The sequence below is a fragment of the Danio aesculapii genome, chromosome 17, assembly GCF_903798145.1.
Source record: "Danio aesculapii chromosome 17, fDanAes4.1, whole genome shotgun sequence".
NCBI classification, from domain to species: domain Eukaryota; kingdom Metazoa; phylum Chordata; class Actinopteri; order Cypriniformes; family Danionidae; genus Danio; species Danio aesculapii.
In genome coordinates, this window is record NC_079451.1 from 23,198,400 (window position 1) to 23,222,760 (window position 24,361).

Genomic DNA, 24,361 nt, shown 5'->3' on the forward strand with positions numbered 1-24,361 from the left:
TCCGGTGAGTGTAAATTAACATTAACAAAGATTAAAAAAATACCGCAATGAATGTGTAAACAGTTGTTTGTTCATCTTAGTAAATACATTAACATGAACTAATTGACCATTATTTTAAAGTGTTACTGTGCGAATATATTTAATGATACATGCATTGTTGTTGTTGTTATTATTTCACAAAGATATTAGTGAACAGCACTATGATATAAAAAGCATATTTTTACATGATTTTTTTAAGATAAAGATTGTCAGTATTATTTATTGTCACAATAATTTATTTGTACTTTTTTTGTAAAACAGCTTTCGCTAAGATCAGGCAGAGATTTGCGTGGTGTTTATGCTGTCTTGTAAAGTGATTGCTTATATGGATAATTGTAGAAAGCTGTGTTTGTAATATTGATGTTTTCAAACTTATTAAAAAATAAGAGAGTCTGAAACGCTGCTGAATTTGGTTATTTTATTGAGCCACTGGAGACGTACAGAAGCTGAGTACCGATCTGTAGTGCATGTACCATTTTCACTTATTAATTTTTTTATTTCATAAAGTATGATCTGTACTTTGATCTTGAAGCCACGTCATGATCTGAGAAGTATTATTAGATAAAAAAAAAACACAAAATAATCTCTTACCCGATACAAAAACAGGCTTAAAAACACATCAGATTATGACGATATTTCTAAAAGCAAGCAGAAAGTGTCATACTCTTGTCAATGTGATATTCCCCAATGCTGAAACATCTCAGAGAGCACATAAACGAAATACATTATTAACAAAATATAAAAGTTTCATTTAGCTTGCTATGTCAGGAGAAAGGCGAAAATTAAATCATTAGTGCAAAATAAATGTGATCAAAACACATGTATGCATATCCAGTTTGACACCATTTTGTAGTAATTAAAAAGATCACCACACACAGGAGCAAACAAGCAACAAAACACATTTTTAAAAAGACGTTTAGACAGATTTGATAGATTTATGAGCAACGTCGTTGTTGGAAATGTCACCTGAAACATGCAGTGGCATTTATTTGATTAACTTTATGCTGTTGTTGTTGTTATTAACTTCATGCTGTAGTCCATTGAACTTTCCACTACTCATTCATTCATTGATTTCAGGCCTACTGTCAGAACAATCACTGATTGCATAGCATTGATCAAATCTCATTTTTTCCTTCATATGAAGTGTAAGTATTTGGGTAAAGGCTTTCATTTAGTTACAATTAAAATGATAATCTCACATAGCAACAGTTAACTACAATATTCCACTACTACATTAGATATGTATCATTGACAGTTAGATATGTACTTTACATTTCTCAGGTAAACAAAACTGGGCACAAACAGTAATGGCTGTGGAATAAGTGACCATGCTCATCATATGACAATTCAAAATGAACTTCATGTCAAATATAAATAATCCTTTACCATGTATTCTTAATATGCAAATGATAAAGTATACTTAAGGACATTATTGACAACTTCTTGATTCATTTTAGCACTTTAAATATATAGTAAATTTGTTAGTCCTCTACCAGTAAAACTGACAGCTGTTTTTAAAACATTATGTTCCTTTCCTTTCCTTTCCCTAATGTCCTTATCTACAATACCGTCGCAAGCTTAGCTGGCGCTCTAGGCAAATGATGATCGTGCCGCCCTAGCGGTGTTCGTGGCATGGGTTTTGGAGGTGTGTTGTGTGTGTGTGATGGGGGGGGGGGGGGGGTATTTCACGAACAAAAGTGATAACCGGAGTGGTGGGGGGGTTTGGGGGATCTCCATGTCGCCACTAGCAAGATGCCGCCCTGGGCGACCGCTCATATTGTCCATGCCTAAATCTACCACTGCTCATCTAAATGCTGTCTTATTCTGCGGGAACATTTTGAATTGTTTCACTTAAATCAGTTGCATAATGTGATAATAATCCAACTAACTCTAACGTTAGAATGACAAAGACAAATCTGTTTTGATTTCTCAGCAGTAGCTATCCACGTTTAGCAAAAGGCACTGAATAAATGCTAAAAACGGATGCATGCTGGAGGTTCATAGACTTTGTACAGTCTGCAAGGCTCAGTGAAAGAAAGAAAGAAATGGAATACGTCAAAGGCTTATGATTCTTGTAGAAGTTCACGGTTCGGCTTGGCTCTTTTTTTACAAAGGGATGAGTGTAAAGACAGACATATAAAGTGCATCAGAGTGTTTTGAAGGTCCTGCTAATGGACAGTAGCATCAGTTTGCTAATCTTACTACTACACTAATTTTATAAGACAATAGCAAGCCATTTATTTGAAGCAACAGTTCACCTAAGGTATTACTGCATGCTTTTCATCCTGTTGTCTTCCATGGTACAAAAAGGAGAGCAGAGTGTTTAGACCAAGGGTCAAATTGGTGGGGGGCCATATCAGTGACTGACAATTTAGAGGAGGCCTGCTTTAACATTCAAGCAGATGTAAAAAAGTGGAAACCTGATGTAACTGATGCACTCAGATATTCACAGCTCCTTTTTTTGTTTCTTGTTATTGTAGGGGTAGTTTAAAGTGCTATGAATATACTTCAATTTAATAATAATAATAGGCATAATAACTATTATTATTCTGTCTCAATCAATTGTTGCTTAGCCAAAAGTTTAACAGATAGCATAAGACAGCAGAAAGCAGAAGTTTATTGACTTTACTGGCAATTGTTCTTCTCATTATCTTTCTTTTTAGTAAAACTACAACAAAGATGGAAAATATAGTACTATATATTGGCCATAATTGTATATACAAATGGCTCGCGGGCCGGCAATTTGAGACCTCTGATCTAGACTGACTTTTCCATTAGAGGTGATGATAGCAAATCCGTCCCTATATTTTTAAAGGCCACTATCATCAATACCTCAAAAGGGAACTCAATTATTTCTAAGATGCGCTGGTGTATAAAGGAACACCCCACTTTTTGTAAATAGGCTAATTTTACTACGTTTTACTAAGTTCCTAGTTTTCTAAGTTCCCTAGAGATAAACAGTTCCAAAAATGTTAAATCTATTCAGCCAATCTCTGTGTCTAGCCGAAGCCCTTTTAGCCTAGCTTAGCATAAATATTTGAATCGGATTGGACCATTAGCATTTCACTCAAATATCAAAAAAGATCATTTCCTATTCAAAGCTTGACTATTCAATGGATTAGTTCTGTCTTTTGCCAGATTCACACAGGATTTCAGTATCAACGCTTGAGGGAGAACGTATCTGAAGTTGGGGCTGATGCGATCACCATAGCAGCGTCAGCCAATGAAGTTAGTCCACAATTAGCTACTTTCTGAGCTAGCTAACTAAGGTCGCAAGTTCCGTTGTTACAAAGATAGTTTGTTGATTAGGCTTTTCCCAAATCCGTCATTTCAACGAATATGCGCAAACTGTATCACAAACCTGTAAGCTTACAACTACTAATCTCTAGTGCTGTAGTTAGACGCATAGTTTCTGGTTGTGTTCTATTCCTTGTTATCCCCCCTATGCCCTATTCATTTAGAATGTTCCAACATTTAAACTTAGAATGATTTTAAATAAAAAAGCATTAAAGTTATCACTCTTAGGTGTAATTTGCTTTCAAAGAATTTTTACAGTTCAGTTTTAGCGATCTTCATATTGAAAATTGCGTTCCCTTCGCAGTGCTCTTTGAAAACATTTATGCCATTTTGAACACAGGCGAGGCTCATGACGAAAGCTGTAGGTGAACATTTATTTAAAAGCGGAATTTATGTTACATTTTTAGTAGGTTATTTATTAAGAAATGAATCTGTATTGTATACAGACATGGGCCTTTTAGGAACATTTCTGCAGTGGTTTGAATGTGTTGTAAAAGTAGACTTTCAAAAAAAAAAAGAAAGTAAATAAAAAAATAAATAAACAATAGCCTACTTAAATAATAATATTAATAATGCTATTAAGTAGGATTTTTTAAATTTCTTAATAAATAAGTCTACTGTAAATTTTACCTACAACTATTAAAGATGTATATGATTTATATATGAGATTAGAAACATATATAGGTCCTATATGTGTTGTTTATATATATTTCAATTAATATGGAAAGCGAGTGCATGTTTTTACCAAAACTAATATTAGATTTTTAGTTATCGTGTAAAACAATATAATTTGCACAAAAAATGATGTTTTTTTTCTCTAAAGAAGTTGTTACTCCACCCTGTTTAGAACGTCATCATGGAGGTTTTACGTTATAACTAACGTGGTTCAAACGATGGATCTGCAAAAGAGAAACTACGTGTTTTGGGAAACACTCGTCACTACATCGTTCTTTTCCCAAACAATGCATTGTACTATAATAGTTCAGCCGCGAGTTATGTCGTTGTTTGGGAAACGCGCCCCTCAGTGGCTGATGCGTCTGTTGGTGCTTGAAAAGTTGAGAAATTCCCAACTTCAGCAGTGAGCAATGCCACTGAAGTGGCGCCGACGGATCCACAATTCAGTTCAGCAATGATTTACGTCACCCATTCAAAGTGAATGGGAAGCATGTGTGAATGGGCCGTTACAGCATTTGCGTCTGTAATCAGTGCTTATAATACTATATAAATAGTGCTTTAATTAGTCTTGTTGGAGTTTGAAAAGCCCCAGTCTCTGTCCACTTTCCTTTTATAGAAGCAGGTCAGACATTCTGTTAAACTCTCCCTTTTTTGATCCATGAAAGACATTCCTTTAGGTTTTAACTGGCATTAAAATGAATAAAAAGCTCGTTTAAATTGATCACATTTTCATTTTAAGATGTACTTAAGTTTAGCATTAAGGTTGCAGGCATAATAAAACCAATTATAAATGACTGAATTAAACTGATTGCATATACTGTTCAGTTGTTCCAGAGGATGACAAGTTTAGGCAAATGATTCTATTTTTCAAGCTTGGAAAAGTGAAAAGAAAAATGAAGTCAACATTTAAAGGCTGACAAAAGCTTAAGAGGCGTAAAAAAAAGTGTGGTGCATTTGTACTGTGAGTGTGCATTTTCCCTTTAAATCTGTCCACAGTGAGTTTTTATTTTAGCTGCCAGCTGTCAGATCTTCACATCTACATCCTCAAATCCTTCTCTTCTGAAATCCTCCATTCATTTACCTTCTTCTCCTTGTCAGAGATTATTGTATTTGGTGTGATGACGAATCACTGTAAACCATCACTCACATGCAGAGTCGGGTGGCTTTCGGTGGCGTGGGGAAGTAGAAAGTTTAGTTGGTGAGGGTGAAGCGGTGCTGGACGAGTCACTGCCGCCTCCATCAGCTCCCGCAGGTGGAGGACTGAGTTCTGGAACTAGAGGAGCCTTTTTCCTGCTTAGAAAATTGGCCTCAAACGTCCCTCTCCTCCTGCAGTCCGAAGCTCCTTCCTCCGTCAGATGAGCTCTGCGCCTCTGGTCTCCAGGGCTGTCGGGAGGTTTACGCGTAACTGCAGGCTGTGTTTCAGATGCTCTTGATGTACTGAGATCAATGGTGGAGTATCGTTTGTCTGCGTCCTCAGCGATGTTTTCCCCCACAGACTGCCGGATCTCATCCTCGGTGGATGCACACTGGCCGTGGTTCTCCAGCAAGGCTTTGGTCAGGTTTAAGCTGTGGAAGTCCCGGTAGCTGTGGAAGCTCTCTGTTCGCCGAGCGCGGGCCAGCAGAGGGCTCTCACGGTATGGCCTCAGGGCTCCATAGGTGGCTGTCTCAGGGATGGGCTCCTGAGCCTGAAGCTGGAGACTGGCAAAAAATGGCAAAATAACATTTTGTATTGCAATGAGTCTCTTGATTCATTAAAGTCCCAATAAACCGGAAGCTACGACTGCAAATTTTTTTAGTATTGTGACGCAGTTCCTAGAGAAACAGTATATTAAATGAGAAAACAGTGGGCGTGGCTTGTTTTTTTCTACTGTAAGCTGAATGGATGTAGTAAAGTAGGCATTTCATTCAGAAAAACCAGGGAAAGTGTTTGAGGAGAGTTATTTCAACCTAACAGACACCTCCCGCTCACCATTTCTGTTTGTTGTCAAAACTGGCAGTTGCAACAGCATGGTTAAACACATTAGCCACGCCCTTTTGCTAAAATATACATAATCTGACAATTTAACTAAAAGAAACAGGAGGTGCAGTTTCAGATTTCAATTAAAGATTACAAATCAAACATATTTTTCTTAATAAAATGCACAGATGAATTGTTCACCACAATACTAACAATGTGAGCTAACAAAATCATATGGTTAGATTTGATTTCATGTTGATTTTAAAAACACAGGAGTAATCGTTTACCCTAATTATAATATTCTTTCATTAAAAACAGATACTTTCGCAGCTCTTTTCTACACCAATAGTTCTTATTAACGACACAAGTCTTCAAAGTGATAAAAGTTGTCCAGCATGTGCTCAACCATCTAAAAGAACAGACTGAAAAAAGATAGTTATTCATAATATTGTTTGTTTGTTTGTTTGTTTGTTTGTTTGGTTGGTTGGTTTTCTTGGGCTTTTACAACTATGCCAAAACAGCATGTTTTATATGTGAAGTAGTAAATGTATTAAAAAACATGTACATTTGATTTATAGGTGAAAAACAACCATATATGGTTTTCTGGTTCTTATACAATTTGATCACCGTCATTATAATGAATAGCATTGTAATAGGCAGTGCTTAATTTGAAAATTGCAAGCTCCCGGAACAGATCGGGTAACGGATTCAGCATGTTACCAGAGGAGGGAGACATGTCACGAGTGAAAGTGAAAAGGGGGGGGGGGGGGTGATGTTGTCACGGGTGAAAGTAAAGAGTGGGGAGCGGGGATCGGTAGAATGTGGTGCCAATTTCAGTGTTCAGATTTCAGAGGTGCCTTGCACAAAGTAAGCCCTGGTAATAGACCCTAAAAAGTGTAGTAAAACCAAAAACTGAAAGCTCACCATTGAATAATATTGAGTTTTAATTTTTTTGATTTACTACAATTTTTAAGGCCTATTTAAATACTATTCATTATAGCACTTTTATATACTTCAAAAATATTAAATGTTGTTTTGAATGTATTTCATAAGTTTATCATAATAAATTGCTAAAGCCAGTGGTAAAATCATATTAGTTATTTTTGCAGGAATGAGTGTGACGCAATCTTCCACTAAAATAATTTATTCCTGCAGCACTCTAGAAGAAAGTTAATCTAATGTCATTAGTCACTGGACTGCACAATTTCAGACTTGTTGTATTGCAGTTTCTTCATAATATTTAAGACTCCAGTACCTGGAGCAGGACTCTCGCAGTCGGCTGTGCTGCAGTACCGAGGGGGCGGGGCTAATGTTGGGTGTGGCACAGCGAGATGTGCTCAAATCACATTGGTCAAGCAGCTTCAGCAGCTCCTCCTCTGTTGGACCTCCCACCTCTGCAAACAGGTAAGATTATTTTATCAGTTAACCAGAGAAACTGAACCGCTTTTCTTTATTTTCTGCATAGTTATAATCAAACCTGTCTCCCGCTTGGCCTTGTCATCACTTTTGTTGGCCGTGTCCATGGCAGTGGTGAGGTCCCACATCTGGATGCTCCCGTTGGCGTGGCCGGTGAAAAGGTAACGTCGTGGCCTGGAGCCCATGCGGCTCGAACCCTCACACTCTCGGACTGTGAAACACGTGATAGTGGTGCAATCTACTGACTGCACCTCACAGATCCTGAATTACAGGGACAAAATATCCTTAAAAAAACAGGTCATAAACTATGTGTGTGGGAAAAAAAGACTGCATTTTATTTTGTTAATAAAATGAAAGTCATGTTATTATGACCTACAATCATCTTTACAACACAACTTCAGGTATTTTAGATTAAATCTAAGAGCTCTCTCATCCTCCATATACAGGAAGTTTCCAGAGACTTTCAAAGTCTAGACTAGTTGTTCAGCTAAGTTTTCCATGTTAGATTAGGTGTATTGCTTATGGTAAACTTTCGCACTAATCTAGCAGGAGAAAAGATATACGTAGGCATACAAAGTGTTTATTTCAAGGTCAGGTTCAATTTATTTATATAGTAAGTTTCCAACTGCCACAAGGCTGCACAATGTGCTTTACAGAGAAAAAATAAACAAACAGTATGGGCATAATAAACTAACAGAAATAGGCACATAATATGAGAGAGCATAAAAGGTGTAACATAAAATAGCGGAAAAGATTTCGCCTAATTAAAAGATACTACCACATTTGACCACACTGACAAGATTAAGAACAAGACCGTTTTGATCCCACCCCAAACCCCCCCTGAAGGGAAGGACTTATGCTTCAAGAGACGTAGAAAATAAATGAGTCTTTAAATTAGACTTAAAAATAGGCAGTGGCGAAACCTTCTTCTAGCTTTAACGGCAGCGCGTTCCAGCGCATTTTTTTTGTTGGTTTTTTTTAACAAACAAACGTGTTCTTGGAGCTTCGTATGATTACAGTTGAACCACCAAAGTCACTTTGACAATGCTTTTGGTTCCTTTTCTGGACTGTTGCTGGCTATGGAGGATGTGGGAGCTCTCGAATTTTATCTAAAATGTATTTATTTAGGTTTCAATGATGAACGAAGGTCTCGGGATTGGAACAACATGAGAGTGAGTAATTAACAGAATTTTCATTTCTAGGTGAACCAATCCTTTAACTGTTAAAATGAATCATTTTGAGATGTACTGTAATTTTAAGAAAATGCAAGCAAATAAAAGACAGGTTGTGTGTTGCTTATAATGTACATACATTTTTTATTACACTGCATAGCTTTGATGCTTATCTCACATAATTTCAACAAATAAATAGTTATCTCAAATAATTATTATTCTTTAATAATCAAATAACAACAATCAGATGATTAATCAATCAATGCATGGTTTCTGCTACATTCATTCTTCCATAGTTGGGTGCCACATCAAAATTAATCCCGCCACGGCAACATTACAGCTTCGCATTCAAAACATCCAGTCGGGTTTTTAATAGCGGGTTATAATCGCACCAAAATGTTTTAAAAAGTAAGTGAATTATTACAGTGCAGACTTTTCTGTAACCGTAGTAGTGCTGTGCGTTATTTGTTTAACCCTTTTAGGTGACATGATGACTGACTGACTGACTGACAGGTGCGTGAGGCCAGCAAACATGACGTAGCTTTTAGTTGAGATGTACAGTTTCCATAATTATACTTTATAGATAAAGGCATAGACCTGCCTGCCTGCATACAATGACTTTATCTTGCTGGAGTTTATGGCTGTTTCACTTTACTTCAGGACACATTAATGCCTCTCTGTAGGTCTATTGGAGACATTTATAAATATTCCTTGCAAATCTTATAAATGTTGGAGACATACTTGTTACATAAACGCACTAAATCACACTTCAGCAGCGTTTATTTGAGAGCGCACAAGAAAATCTGCACTTGAGCTGTGTATATTTGAGGGCATGCAAGAAGTTTTGAGCACAAACAGAGGAAATTTGCACGCAAGCAAAGAGATTTGCATTCTCGTATTACATAAATGAAATCTCAACTTGTAATACAACACGCCCGACATTAGTCATTGAAATAACGCCATAGGTTTGTGGTAGATCTGTGCAAAGGGCCTGCCGCCACAGCTGGAAAAAATGCTTGAGGAAACACTGCAATGTGAGATCTAGTTTCAACATGTACCTCCTTCCTGTAGAGGACAGACGAACAAAGAGTTTGTTGGTGATGGGAATGACTTTCTGAATGAACACCTGTTGGTCGTCTCTTTCTCCAAATGGACCTGAATGCAAACATGAAGTTATATTTCACTGGTTTGCTCACAACAGCAGTTCAGTTCATAGAATAATGAAGAACATTAGCAGGTGGTTCTACTTCTATTGTCAGTTCCTCCTAAGAAAGACAACTACTCCCTCACCGATGTCATTTCCAGAGGAATAGCTGTTGTGGCTCTCTGTTTCCTCCAATGAAATGATCTTAAATGAGGCCAGCGGAGTGGACCCTGGCTGAGTGGAGATCATGCCTCTAAATCGTGTCACCGTCCATGTCCGTACATGGTTATTGTCAGCACACACTTCAACAAAACAACACAGATATTGCACAGTGGAGATCAGTGAAATTGATAAAACTTCTTTTTTGCAGTAAAAATTTGAAGAAATTTATACTTAACAAAATTTTAAAGGATCTTAATGTAGGGTTTATACACATTTTTACTACTAAAATTCCAGGACTTTTCCAGGACTTTCAAGTAAATGTTTATGACCTAATTTTTCATGTAATGTCTACAAATACATGATAAATAACGAGAAAAACAATGCACGTTCAATATTGTTACACCATATCGTAAAACACACAACAATCTATTTAGGTTGAATTGATTTTTATATCTATGTAAAATTGATTTAGATCAAAGCTGCCCAAACTAGTGTTCGCGGGCCAAAGTTGGCCCATGGTAACCTTTGATTTGGCCCACCATCCCATCTGTGAAGAGAAGGAGAATTGAGAAGGACGGTTTAGAGCAGAGATGCCCAAATTAGGACCCTCGGGCCAAAGTTGGCCCATGGTAACCTTTGATTTGGCCCACCATCCAGTCTGAGAAGAGGAGAATTATGACGATGGTTTAGAGCAGAGATGCCCAAATTAGGGCCCGCGGGCCAAAGTTGGCCCTTGTTAACCTTTGATTTGGCCCACCATCCCATCTGAAAAGAGGGGGAGAATGATGGGGATGGTTTAGAGCAGAGATGCCCAAATTAGGGCCCGCGGGTCAAAGTTGGCCCATGGTAACCTTTGATTTGGCCCACCATCCCATCTGTGAAGAGAAGGAGAATTATGAAGATGGTTTAGAGCAGAGATGCCCAAATTAGGGCCTGCGGGCCAAAGTTGGCCCATGGTAACTTTTGATTTGGCCCACCATCCCATCTGAGAAGAGGGGGAGAATGATGGGAATGGTTTAGAGCAGAGATGCCCAAACTAGGGCCCGCGGGCAAAAGTTGGCCCATAGTAACCTCCAGGAATGGAAAATGCCATGTAAAAATTCCATGACTTTTCCAGGTTTTCCATGACCGTATGAACCATGTTAATGGCGTACATTCTATATTTGGCCTAATAAGATCACAAATATAGATTATTTGTATATAAAATACATACGTAAAAAGAACGTATGTAAATGTGCGTATGTATGTATCTATGTAAACGTATGTATGAACTTATGTATGTAAAAACAAGGATCTTAAAATCAACTGAATTTTATAGGAAGCCATTGCAATGAATCAAAGACAGAGGTGATCCTTAGATGCTTAGTACTTGTTAAAAATCTGGCTGCTGCATTCTAAAGCATCTCTAACCAAAAGAGTGTTGACTGAGGTAGAATATTCATACAGTAACAGCAGTCTAGCCGAGAGGAAATTCAAGCATGTAGTACACATTCTATAATTATATTGTCAGCATTACCTGAAACCAAATGCTTTTCCGAGAGCATGATCTTGGTGACGGGGCTGCGGTGAACAGTGAAGGTCTGGAAGAGCTGTGGACCTGACCCAACCGTTTCTGGATGCTGTACGATGACACGCACAGCCCCTGAGCTGGTCCCGTATGCGATCTCAATCCAGTTCCCACTCACACCTACAAACAGAGAGATCAGTGACTAGAGAGACTCACCACAACATTGATCATACAGTTAGTGTAATTAACTATTATTGGACGCACTGGTTTTAGGAGTCAGGTAGACACTGAGGGCTGTGATGGCATCGTTTGAAGGGTCGTGATAAAGCTCTGTCACCAGCAAATCATTGTCCTTCATTCTCAGCGGAAACTTCTGCATGTCTAAAAGTGGAGAAAAAATAGGTGTTTAAAATGATATTTAAATAGTAATTATTAGTCGTTTACATTTTTCTGGAATGTTTTTTACAATACTGATAAGGAATAAATATAAGAATCGGAATGTTTAATTTTTTTTATTGCCAAGTGTGCTTAACACACATAAGGAATTTGTTTTGGCTACTGAAGCTTCCAGTGTACATAAAGTGACAAGATACAGGTAACAATACACGAAAATAAATATGAGAAAAGATGACAAACCTTAGACAGAGATGCAATGATGCAATTAGCCAAAGAGCTCTAGATGATGAATTGTATGTACAAATTTGTTATAAATATACAAGTTATAGGGTGGTGTGTACAAATGCAAATGAGAACGCATTGCATTATATATTGTTATAAGGTGCTGTGTACAAGTGCGTATGAGAAAGTATTGCTCATGTTTATTGCAGAATATGAATATTTAACTGTACATGAGGTAGATGGCCTGAGGAAAGAAACTTTTTCTTTCCTATATAGATATATAAACAAATAAATATAGATATATAGATAACTATATAGATATAGTCATGCTGTAGATATAGATATAAATGTATTGTGTAACAGATAAATCTCAAGAAGGGCAACATGGTGGCTCAGTGGTTAGTACTGTCGCCTCACAGCAAGAAGGTCACTGGTTCGAGTCCTGGCTGGATCAGTTGGCATTTCTGTGTGGAGTTTGCATGTTCTCCCCGTGTTCGTGTGGGTTTCCTCCGGGTGCTCCGGTTTGCCCCACAATCCAAAGACATGCGCTATAGGTGAATTGAATAAATTAAATTGGCCGTATTGTATGTGTGTGAGTGTGTATGGATGTTTCCTAGTACTGGGTTGCAGCTGGAAGGGCATCCGATGTGTAAAACATATGCTGGATAAGTACCCCGAAATTATTAATGTATTTACTGCCTTTTGAGCTTTTGACTAATTTAATACATCCTCGCTAAATAATTTTATATAGTATTAGGGCTGTGCGATGATAAAGGATGAAATAAAAAGTTTATTGATGCATAATATGCTCAATCGTTTTTTTATGGTGTCACAAAAAATACAAGAGCCACATGGGCAGAGCTGAACTCCAGCAAGGAGGAGCTTGAGCACTTCGGTCATAATTTATTTTGAATTTAAGTTACATTGCATCTACAAGCCAACTAATTCTCATTAGATTATAAGTAGACTGTTAGGTTGGGGTTACGGTTAGTTTCTTATAGTCAGTTAAATGTCTGTTGAAGGAGCAGTATCAGCAGATCCATCAAAATAAAGTGTTACCAGCACTTCTTATACAAGTGATGTCACTGGGGTTTGGGTTAGGGGCGGAGTAGGGTGTACGCATTAAAACAGCTTATATGAGAAGGAGCTGGAGCTCAAGCTTCCCCTCATTGGAGGTGAGCACTACCCAAGTGGCTCTGCAGCGTGCATCTTCTAAAAAATACATTGTTTACAGTAATACTTTTTCATCATTTGGATGACCAATCTGGATACAGGCAGAAACATGAATAACAGCATGGTGAAAAACTTGCAAGCTTGAAAGTACAATGTTTACATTTTGCTTTTTATTTATTCATATTGTTTTGTTGAGCCTGCAATCATTAGTTTGGCCAGAAGTTCTGTATGAATGAGTACATATTCAAGAATAAATAGTCTTTTTATGTGGTCAATATTAACAGATTGAATACATTGTGGTATATATCGTTATGAGATGACATATCGTGATGTGAGATTTTTGTCATTTCGCCCCCAGCCTTCCAGAGGATATGATTTGTAACCCATTTAGAATTAAATCACTGTCTTCATGCAATTTTAAATACAGCCATTATTCTGCCAGTTTTAAACGTCATTAAATACATGTGTCAAATACAAATATATTCACTTCAATCTAGGAGAAGTTAAGCAGCTTACCGATATAGTAAATGGAGCCGTTGTTACAGCCCAACAAGAGGAAAGAGCCAGCAGTGTCACAGCTTGTGATGGGCACCACATCCTGCACCTGTACAAAGAAATACATTGTAAACAACACAATCAAATATGAACATTGATAATCCGTTAATTTGTGATGATGTATGGAAAACTGTTTCTGGGTCCAAGCCTCTACTCATCTGAATTGAGAACTCAATCTCAATAGTTCTTTATAATCACTTTTTTGTCTCATCACACATTAAAGTGAATAAATAAAAACACGGCGCACTATCTGCTGCATCCCAAACACTAAATATTTTCACAACTTTCAAAAGATCAATCACGCAATTAAAGATCATCTGAGATTAGACATGGATTTAAACATTATGATTATGATCATTTAAACCAATGGTCTCAAACTCAATTCCTGGAGGGCCGCAGCTCTGCATTGTTCAGCTCCAAACACCTCCAACTCACACCTGCTTAATAGTCTATAGTAGTCTTGAACACCTTGATTAGATCAGCTGTGTTTGATTAGGGTTGCAGCCCTCTAGGAATAGAGTTTGAGACCTGTGATTTAAACAGTATTACAGCACACTGTGCATTTGTTGTTCGTTGTTGATGAGAGAGTTTAGACTCGGAAACAGCTTTGACAAGTAATAGATATACTTGATGTTGAAAATCTGAATTGTTTACCTGCCAGTGCTGTGTGACGGCGTTCCACACTCCTACCTTCCCCGTGTGACTGGTGGCGACTAGCTGACTCCCGATGAAAAATAGAGAATCAACAGGTACACCAAGACTGAACACACCTTCATAAACACAGACAAACATTGACACACAAATGGTAATTTGGGATTTCATTTCTGTTCTGTCTACTAGTGTTGTCAAATGGATTTTTCAATAGTAAACAGTTAATTTCTTACAGTGACAGCAGCAACCTAATGTCATTAGCATTAATCAGCAACAAAATTCAAAAGTACCGTTAGACCTACCTTATGCATGTTAAGCACAGTGGTATATTTGTGTTTTTGTATTTATTTGTGTTATTGGGGGTAATTTGCTTATGTGTGTTTTACTGACTGTTCACGTGTGTGTGGGAACCCCAAGGACAAACATGCATTTGAGCCAGAGATTATAACAAAATTGTATCCAATCAGAAAGCAAGGAGACAGAAGGCGAAAGCATAACAAGCACAGTCATGGTGGCACAAAGTGAAAAGGCAAACATGGACGTGAAAGTGAAAGCTTGGCGATTTTGAGGCAACAGCACTAATTTTTATTTGTTTGTTTGCTCGCCATGTTTATTCTAAAGTCTCGAGAGATTTTGCAGGAGAGAATAAACTTGTTGCCTAATAATTTTTAAGTAAATAAACTGCATAATTATAAAAGGTAAGTTTAAAAGTAAAATCAACTAGTTGCTTTTAAGGCAATGGGTTTACTCACTTTTTTAAAGTAACAATGAAAACGACAATTTTTTTTATTTTAATCCTTTATTTACAGTGCCTATAGAAAATCATACCATGTGAAAATCTCCACCTTTACCCACAATACACCCTGCTTTCAAAAGACTGTCGGGATAAAGATGTAGAAAGGCACAGATTAGGAAAAGAGGCAAAACCATTTCAAAGGCTGGGGAGGTTATTTAGAGCATGATTTGATTTCAGGCTGGTTGACAAATAAAGTCATTATTTCAAAGGGGTATGATGATTTTCTAAAGGCACTGTATTCTTTTTTCTTTTATTCTTTTGTTTCTGGATTGGCCAGGGAACATTGTGGCAGGACGAGTGAAAATCTGAACCACTGGCATGACTGGAGTATGAGTAAAAACCAGTTTATAAGTTGCACTTGAAGAATTTAAGGCGTGCATGTGTATTGTAATTTTGATGAATGCTTTGGCAATATTTCCCTGTGTTTTTGAAAATGGTATCGAGTATGGATATTTTTAAAATATTATATCAAAGTTAGAAATTCCAGTATTGAAAACATTGCTGTCCACCCACCTATTTCATTTCCATTCCCTCCGTCCTGGATGCTCCACAATATAATTCTGTTCTCTGATGACGCTGCCACCATCTTGTCTTTATCTCCATGTGGTCCGCCTACAACTTTAGCATTGAGAGCCACACGCTCAATGGCCCAGTCCAGGTAAGGGCTGGAAAACACCTGCTGCCAGCCTGAGGATTCCTTTATCCTACAATAAACAACCAATATTATTGTATTATTATTAGTAGTATAACCCATGTTATTGCTATATGATTAAAATCATGTGACAGGTGGGGGGCACGGTGGCTCAGTGGTTAGCACTGTTGCCTCACAGCAAGAAGGTTGATGGTTCGAGTCCCGACTGGGCCAGGTGGCATTTCTGTGTGGAGTTTGCATGTTCTCCCCGTGTTCGCGTGGTTTTCCTTCAAGTGGTCCTGTTTTCCCCACAGTCCAAAGACATGCGCTATAGGTGAATTGGATGAACTAAATTAGCCGTAGTGTATGGGTGCATGTTTGAATGTGAGAGTTTATGAGTGTTTCCCAATAATGGGTTGTGGCTATAAGGGCATCGGTTGCATAAAACAAATGCCGGAATAGTTGGTGGTTCATTCCACTGTGGTGGCCCCTGATAAATAAGGGACTAAGCCGAAGGAAAATGAATGAATGTGACGGGTAGCTTTACCTGTAGCAAATGACAAAATGTGCATAAGCAGCTACAATCCAGTTATGATGGCCAGCGACAATTAGCACCTTCCTAGGGTCCACTGGTGATCCTGTTATAGCATTAAACACACAGAATACACAGTACGTTTTAACACCACAAGGTGTCAAAATGTGGCAGAATATACTTAAATAACTCAGTAACAGAGTAATTACAATTCAATGGATTAAATTGTAATTGTAGTAATTATAATACATTTTTATATTAGATATTTGATATAGTATAAAAGAGGATTACTTACATTACTTTTATTTATTTTTTTACTTTCCAGGTTCTGCAGGTTGCAATGTCCGGAATTTTCATTGCCAATCCTAAGTCAATTGTAATGGCTTAATGGTTCAATTTGAAATTTCCCCAACCCGATTTTTCAGAGCCTGGGGGATCAGAGTGAGTGCTCGAACTTGTCACCCCACCCCCACCCCCTCCCCTTGATCCTGTACTACTTGTTTAATATATATGTTTCAATTATATGATAATAAAACGAAAGCTTGTTTCTGTCATGGAATAATAATGATTATTTTATTCTAAGCACTAATTGTGAGCAACAACCAGCAGTTAAAAATAAATAGAAATAAAAAGATGAACACAAAATTAAAAGGTATACGTGATTTCTATAATTTTGCCATCTCGCATTTCTGACTTTTTAATCTAATTGGAGTAGTTTTATCTAGTTTTATCTCAGAAAAACTGTTCTAAGTTACTGTTCTGAATTATGAGATATAAACGTGCTTTTCACACAATTTCCAACTTTTGCTAAACTTTCTGGCAGAAAAATTATAAAATAGAAGAAATTATAAAAATAAAATACAAGAAAGAATTATAAAATACAAAAATCACAATAATCTTTTGAATTTTTTATCCAGTGGCAGGAACGGGCTTATTTTGTTCTCTTTTATAAACAATTATATTATTAAACTACAAGTCATTGTCTGTTATTGGTGACTATACTAACTTTTAAATTACTACAAATCATCTGCAAACTCATATTTATTTGATTATTTTCTGTCAGTTATCACCTAATTATTATCCAAAGCATTATCCAAGTCGACTTTACTTAATATTTAAAATTGATATTTTTGTAAATGCACAAGAATGCATTAAACTGGTTAAATAGCAGGCCTCTCCATCTACTTGTTTTCTCCCTCTCTCTTTCATCATTCTACTCACATGACTTCACTGGGTACAAGGACATAAAAGGCCTTTTAAAATGACCTCACTCTGCCCACTGCACTACAGCTCGTAAGGGGAACACTTTGTCTTCATGTCACCCCTCGCTCTGTTCATAGTTCAGTCTGCACTAAGAGAGCTATAGACATCCCAGCTCTACTGCTCTCTCACTGCTACATACAATACAGCTTTCAAATTACAACAAAACTTGATGTTAATATTGCATAGGATCTTATTAATGCTGCTTAATGTGCACAATACTTTTGGCTACTTAATTTATTTCTAAATATTTTAAATATTTTTAAAGACTGTTTTTGATGAAAGTATAATGCATAATATATTCCACAAAATGATTCACTTTTTAAAATATTAATAGTAGTAAATATTTCTTAAGCACAAATCTTTACAAACTTGAAGTATTCCATCTTTTTGTACAATAAAATATAGCTATTATGTTTTATATACTTTTATAATTATAAATTCTCACTTAAAGTTACTTTTATTAAACCACCAAGTTTGCTTGGTTGGCTTTTCCCAAAAGATAGTAAGACAAGGTACAAGAGGCATCATTGTAGAAAATATTTCTCAGCTTTTATTTACATTTAAACAAAAACTTTAAGTCAGAATATGCCAGGGGTCTGAATAATTATTGGCTTAACTGTATATATACAGTACATTTTTCATAAATAATAATATAGCCGAAATAATTTGTAACTATGTTAATTTATAATGATCCTTTAACCTCAATAAATGTATTTTGCTGAATAAATGTTTATTCCTTTTTTTAATAAACTTGAATATTTGCACAAAAAATACTAAGAACCGCAATTGTTTTCAAAAAAGAATACAATGTTTATTGAACAACAATATACAGTTGAAGTCAGAGTTATTAGCCCACCTGAATTATAAGCCCCCCTGTTTATTTTTTTCCTCAATTTCTGTTTAACAGAGCGAAGATTTTTTCAGCACATTTCTAAACATAATAGTTTTAATAACTCATCTGTAATAACTGATTTATTTTATCGTTGCCATGATGACAGTAAATAATATTTGACTAGATGTTTTTCAAGACACTTCTATACAGCTTAAAGTGACATTTAAAGGCTTAACTAGGTTAATTAGGTTAACTAGGGGGGTTAGAGTAATTAGGCAAGTTATTGTATAATGATGGTTTGTTCTGTAGACTATCAAAAATTATATAGCTTAAAGAGGCTAATAATTTTGACCGTAATATGAGTTTAAAAAAATTTAAAAACTGCTTTTATTCTAGCCGAAATAAAACAAATAAGACTTTCTCCAGAAGAAAAAATATTATCAGACATACTGTGAAAATTTCCTTGCTGTTAAAAATCATTTGGGAAATATTTTTCAAATTCAAAGGGGGGCTAATAATTCTGAATTCAACTGTATGTATATATATGTAGATTTTTTTATTTATTTATTTATTTATTTTCACATTGTAATAGTTTTTTTTATAATATTACTGTTTTTACTTGTTATGGTAAGCAAAACAAACTTTGGCTAAGAAAGCATGGATTACAATAGAAAGATTATGTGCCAAATTAGCAGAATATAACAATTTCGGAGCAACCACATTTGGTCAGATAAACACTACTAGACAGTCCTCACAGACTACTCACCCAGTCTGTGTGGTCCATCTGCCCCAGAGGGTCCAGGCAGAGAAGACTGTTGGCAGGAGCGAGGGTAACCCCCCTCTGCACCAGCGGGACCCGAGCGCTCCTCTGGACCAACAACAGTTGAAGCCTGTCCAACAGCACTGCTCCGCACCGGCAGAGCTGATCACAAAAATAATACATACATCCTCATTAAAGATATATATATATATATATATATATATATATATATATATATATATATATATATATATATATATATATAGTTGAAGTCAGAATTATTTGCCCTCCTGAATTATTTGCCCCCTGTTTATTTTTTTCCCCAATTTCTGTTTAACGATGAGCAATTTTTTTCAACACATTTTTAACATAATAGTTTTAATAACTCATCTCTAATAACTGATTTATTTTATCTTTGCCATGATGACAGTAAATAATATTTGACTAGATATTTTTCAAGACACTTCTATACAGCTTAAAGTGACCTTTAAAGGCTTAACTAGGTTAATTAGGTTAACCAGGCAGGATAGGGTAATTGGGCAAGTTATTGTATAATGATGGTTTGTTCTGAGGCCAATCAAAAAAATATATATATAGCTTAAAGGGGCTAATCATTTTGACTTTAAAATGGGCTTTAAAAAATTTTAAACATCTTTTATTCTAGTTGAAATAAAACAAATAAGACTTTCTCCAGAAGAAAAAAATATTATCAGACATACTGTGAAAATGTCCTTGCTCTGTTAAACATCATTTGGTAAATATTTAAAAAAATAAATAAAATCAAAGGGGGCTAATAATTCTGACTTCAGCTGTATATAGCAAGGAAGTGGCAATAATAATCATTTTTCTTTTTCTTCTACAAATTTACTCTCACCTGGTGGAGGGAGGTAGCCATGAAACAGCACACTTCCACAAGAGGACCTCTCCAGTTCTTCACAAAGCAGTAAGCGTCGCACTAACCATATCAGGGAAAATAGGAACACAAGGTAAGACACACTAAATAATTAATTGCGCCGCCTTATTTAATTTCATTTGGGTTTTACTGACAGAATATTGTATGATAAACATATTCATACCTAAAGGTGTTATACCATAGAACTCAGCTTCGTGTCGTAGGATGCTTATGTTAACCCCTCTATGAGTGAAAACAGAAATATTAAACACATGGAACCATTTGATGGCACATGTTTTTGGAATATGTAATGGATAACAAAGACAAGTATCATTACCTCAAGTCCAATTCTTTAGTTCGAAGGAAGTTTAAAATGGGTGCAAATGCTGTTGGGTCTCTGTCAATGAAGATCTTATAGAGAAAGAATAAAACAACTGTATTCAGACAGAAAGCAGTTTTTAAAATCATAATACTTTTAGATAGTTATTTTCTGTAAAAGAAACTTTCAAATGCTTTTAAAGTCTTAATTATTTTAGGTGGATGTCCCTTGAGCGACGTCAAAGGACAATAAGATGTTCCACAAATCATTATAAATGTACTTTTGTGCTTGAAGAATTCGGTTATGTATGTAGTTAATTGATGGATTATTATTTATTATTATTAGTTATTATATATTTTTTATAAATTATCATTATTATTGATTTTTATTGTGTACAGTACTTGATGTTAAGTGTTGGTGTTTATATTGTGTTAAGTGTGCCATTCTTGTTATATGTGAATCACTACTATGTCAGAAGGACTAAACTAGAAATGGTTCCATCTTTTTGACCAATAGTTTATAGCTGCTAATATTTTTTGTGATGTTTTTCTAATTCTTTCTTATTTTTTTATTATTATTTCTTATGTTATTCTTAAAAACCACCCTCTATTTAAATTGGAAATCATTTGTAACTCAACAAATACGTAGACAGTCACTTTTCACCAATAAATACATTTTGATATGCAAGAACGACAATTGTTTCCAGCAAAAAAATAAAAAATACAATGATTACTGTGCATGTTTTGGGTTTTTTTCTCTGTCAATGAATATCTTATAGGCAAAGAAAAACCATCTAATTCACAATTTTAATTTTTTTGCATGTGGAACATATTTCAAGATTATTTTGTATAAAAAAAAAATCGACAATACATATTAAATAGTTAGTTCACTAGTTAGGAGTTTTAATTCTCTCATTGTTTATTCAGCTTCCACTTGTTTAAAGTCTGTTTTGTGTTTCTTCTGCTGAAAACAAAAAGATATTGTGAAGATTGTTGTAATCTGCTAGTGACTTCTATAGTGTTTTCTACTATGGCTACCAGATTCCAACATTCTTCAAAATATCTTTTTTCTGTTTAACAGAAAACAGAAGTCATGAAGGTTTGAAGCCACTTGATTAATGATTAATCTTTGTTTTGGATCACTTTTATGTAGAGTTTATATAGTATTGTATTATTTTCATTTTATATATATATATATATATATATATATATATATATATATATATATATATGTATATATATATATATATATATATATATATATATATATATATATATATTTACATATTAGTTTTATTTTATATATACAGTTTTACAAGTACAAATGTATACTTCATGGTTAAATCAGTGCAAGGACACATCTACTCACAGCTCCAGTTTCATCCCGTAGTGTTGATATTCTCCCACTAAGTAAACTGGCCAGGAAACAAAAAAGTAATGTCGCTATGTAATGTTGATAATATAATGACTACATCAGTTTCAATATACATCAAGACTGAAGAAAGCTTGAAACTTCCTCCAAGTCTAAAGAAAAATACTGACAGTGAGCAGACAATCAAACAACAGCAATGTGGGTGCTGCTTCAGACATCTTATCTTACCTTGAGAAGAAAGAGTCAGGAATCCATGTCAGAGTCTGCCTTGATGTGCTAAATCTGAAAGCATGTAGATAAGATTCACAATACACTAACAAACAATTCACCACTGATTTCTCTTTCATTCTGTGAGCTAAAAGGCTGTTTACAGACCAAGTCTATTTAAAACACATTGTCATTGTAACATTGTATTTATTATTATCATTATTATTATTATTATTATTATTATTATTATTATATACCACCCTTATTTTAGCATAAAATTGAAAAAAGCATTTAAATGGTTTTCTTTTTAAATATTTAATATATACAGTGAAATATTAACATAATAAATGTGTTTAAAATATCGTTAGAAAATATTGTTATATCTTAGCTCCTATTACATTATGTTTTTACGTATTACTGTAGTGTATGTATTAGATTATATATTAATTCAATTTTTTTATTTTACTCATTTTATTTCATTTGTATTTATTTGTGTTTTTTATTCTGTTTTTTTATTAGTTACTTTAATAAACCCTTTGGTCATTTATTTATTTGAATCTTATTTAATGATTTTGTGCTTTTTATGATTATATTAGCTATAATACCATTATTAGCTAATGTCAATGCTTTTTTTCTTCTATGCTGTTATTTAATTAAATTTATTTTTTACTTTATCAACTGATGCATTTTTAAATATTTGTCATTTACATTTTTGGTTTCCAAACGTTTCCACAGACCCCTAGGCAATGTCATGTGGGCCCCTGATAGAGGTAAAGTTGTTTTTTAATATTCGCACACTCATTCATTTAGTGGTCTCTATATTGTTTACTTTGAATATTAAGTCTGAATTAGCAGGTATTACTTCAAAACAACATTAGCACTATATAATTTACTGTGAGCAATGTTGTACTTTGATAGTCATTGGCTGCTAATATGGTTTCCCTATTTAGAATTTGCAAAGAATGCCTTTCTGAAATTATATTATTAAGGAGAAAGTCTGAATATCCAAATATAAAACCAACTTCACCTCTATGGGCCCCTGAGGGTCCGCGGACCCCAGTTTAGAAATCTCTTGTTGGGGATTTCTTCATTTGTTTTTCATATTCCAAACTAATCCGTTTCCCATTCTGATGTGTTATTTTGTTTTGTTTTTCTGAAACCCTGTAGAAACTGGATGAAATAAGAAGCAGAATAGTCTTGATCCCGTTATGCAACAGTCCTGTTCAAGACGTGCAGTCTTGAGCTCAAAATCATTCGCTTTATAGTTTATGACTGTTGGACACACTGTTATAGCTACACAATACTGAATATTACCTCACGTAGTGACGTAGTCTTTAAACCAAATTACAACAGTTTGGACTCCGACTTTATGCAAAAAGAAAAGGTCATGACGTCAGCGTACCTCGTTCCCCCAACATTCAGCTGGATGATGTCACCCATTCCAGATGTTGAGCTGTTCCCAGTTCCAGCCATCCTGTCTAAATCCTTACGCTCAGCGAGGAGGAAAACGGGCGGTTTGAAGATCCAGATTCTTCATGGATCCAGCTGGAGTCCTCGGGATTCTCCTTGTTCTTCCTCGCGACCCTGCGAACCCATAAACTACGCGTCCCGAGAGAAACGAGTGAGATGGGGCTGTACGTACACAGTGTTGTCCATATTCAGAGCTTTTTTAAACTACTCAAAACACGGCCTTCGACTGTCAAAGGCCCCTTTCTGCAACCTGGTGGACTCGGGATCGCTCTGTTCTGTGTTGTGGGCGCCATAGAGCGATGCTGGAACACAGTGGACTCGTCGGAGCGTCAGCCAATCGGAGAGCGTCATTCTGACACTGGACGCAAGCCCCGCCTAGTGTTTTGGGAGTGTGTCTTGAGAAGAAAGCAGGGGGACTTCTCTCCGTATCTACGCTACAGTTTTAAAGGGGCACTCAGTATTTTTCGAGAGTTTAAAAAAATTAAAATACGACCAGCACTCCTGAAAAATATCAATAAAAAGACTGAAATACAATCACGTGAGGACGCATGGCTTCTGGATAAAATGTTAAAAAGTTGTTTAAACGGTTTTGTTTTTTTATTATTATTGACTTCAATAACAAACATACAAAATTCGATCTTACACAACAATAAACAATAACAGTAACAATCATAACAGGTCAGGTTAAATAATATTATAAACACATATAAAACAGTAAAAAAAGGAAAAAAATGTGAAAAATTAAACAGAGATGGATAAATAGCACAAATACAGCAAGAGGAAAGAAGGACGTATCTGTGATTTTTCCAAAATAATTGTCATAATAATCCAATAATCTATCACTTTTCTTGTTTCTGACCAGTCTAAGAGATTTAACAAAACAACAATTTGAATTAAAAAATGTGGAAAAGAAGGCTGCGAA

At 35.6% G+C, this 24,361-nt stretch overlaps 1 protein-coding gene across 1 annotated transcript; it reads right to left on the bottom strand.

Annotated features, from left to right (window-relative positions):
* Window positions 1-443: 443 nt before the first annotated feature.
* On the bottom strand, window positions 444-23,754 carry kctd3 (potassium channel tetramerization domain containing 3). The gene is made up of 18 exons (XM_056476667.1): window positions 23,372-23,754; window positions 21,991-22,044; window positions 21,760-21,805; window positions 20,410-20,483; window positions 20,257-20,315; window positions 20,055-20,135; window positions 19,187-19,342; window positions 16,341-16,431; window positions 15,676-15,866; window positions 14,370-14,485; window positions 13,677-13,764; window positions 11,634-11,750; window positions 11,379-11,549; window positions 9,847-10,002; window positions 9,615-9,711; window positions 7,446-7,645; window positions 7,224-7,362; window positions 444-5,709 (listed from the first exon to the last, which is right to left on the bottom strand). Exons 1-18 carry the CDS (start codon window positions 23,440-23,442, stop codon window positions 5,151-5,153), a joined length of 2,466 nt encoding a protein of 821 aa, XP_056332642.1. The 5' UTR covers window positions 23,443-23,754; the 3' UTR covers window positions 444-5,150.
* Between the last annotated feature and the right edge of the window lie 607 nt (window positions 23,755-24,361).

Coding starts and splice junctions, on each gene's coding strand:
- kctd3 (XM_056476667.1), bottom strand. CDS start 23,442: ATGGCTGGAACTGGGAACAGCTCAACATCTGGAATGGGTGACATCATC. Junction 20,484..21,759: donor TACGGGATGAAACTGGAGCT/GTGAGTAGATGT, acceptor TTTCTCTATAAG/ATCTTCATTGACAGAGACCC. Junction 20,136..20,256: donor CTATGGTATAACACCTTTAG/GTATGAATATGT, acceptor TGATATGGTTAG/TGCGACGCTTACTGCTTTGT.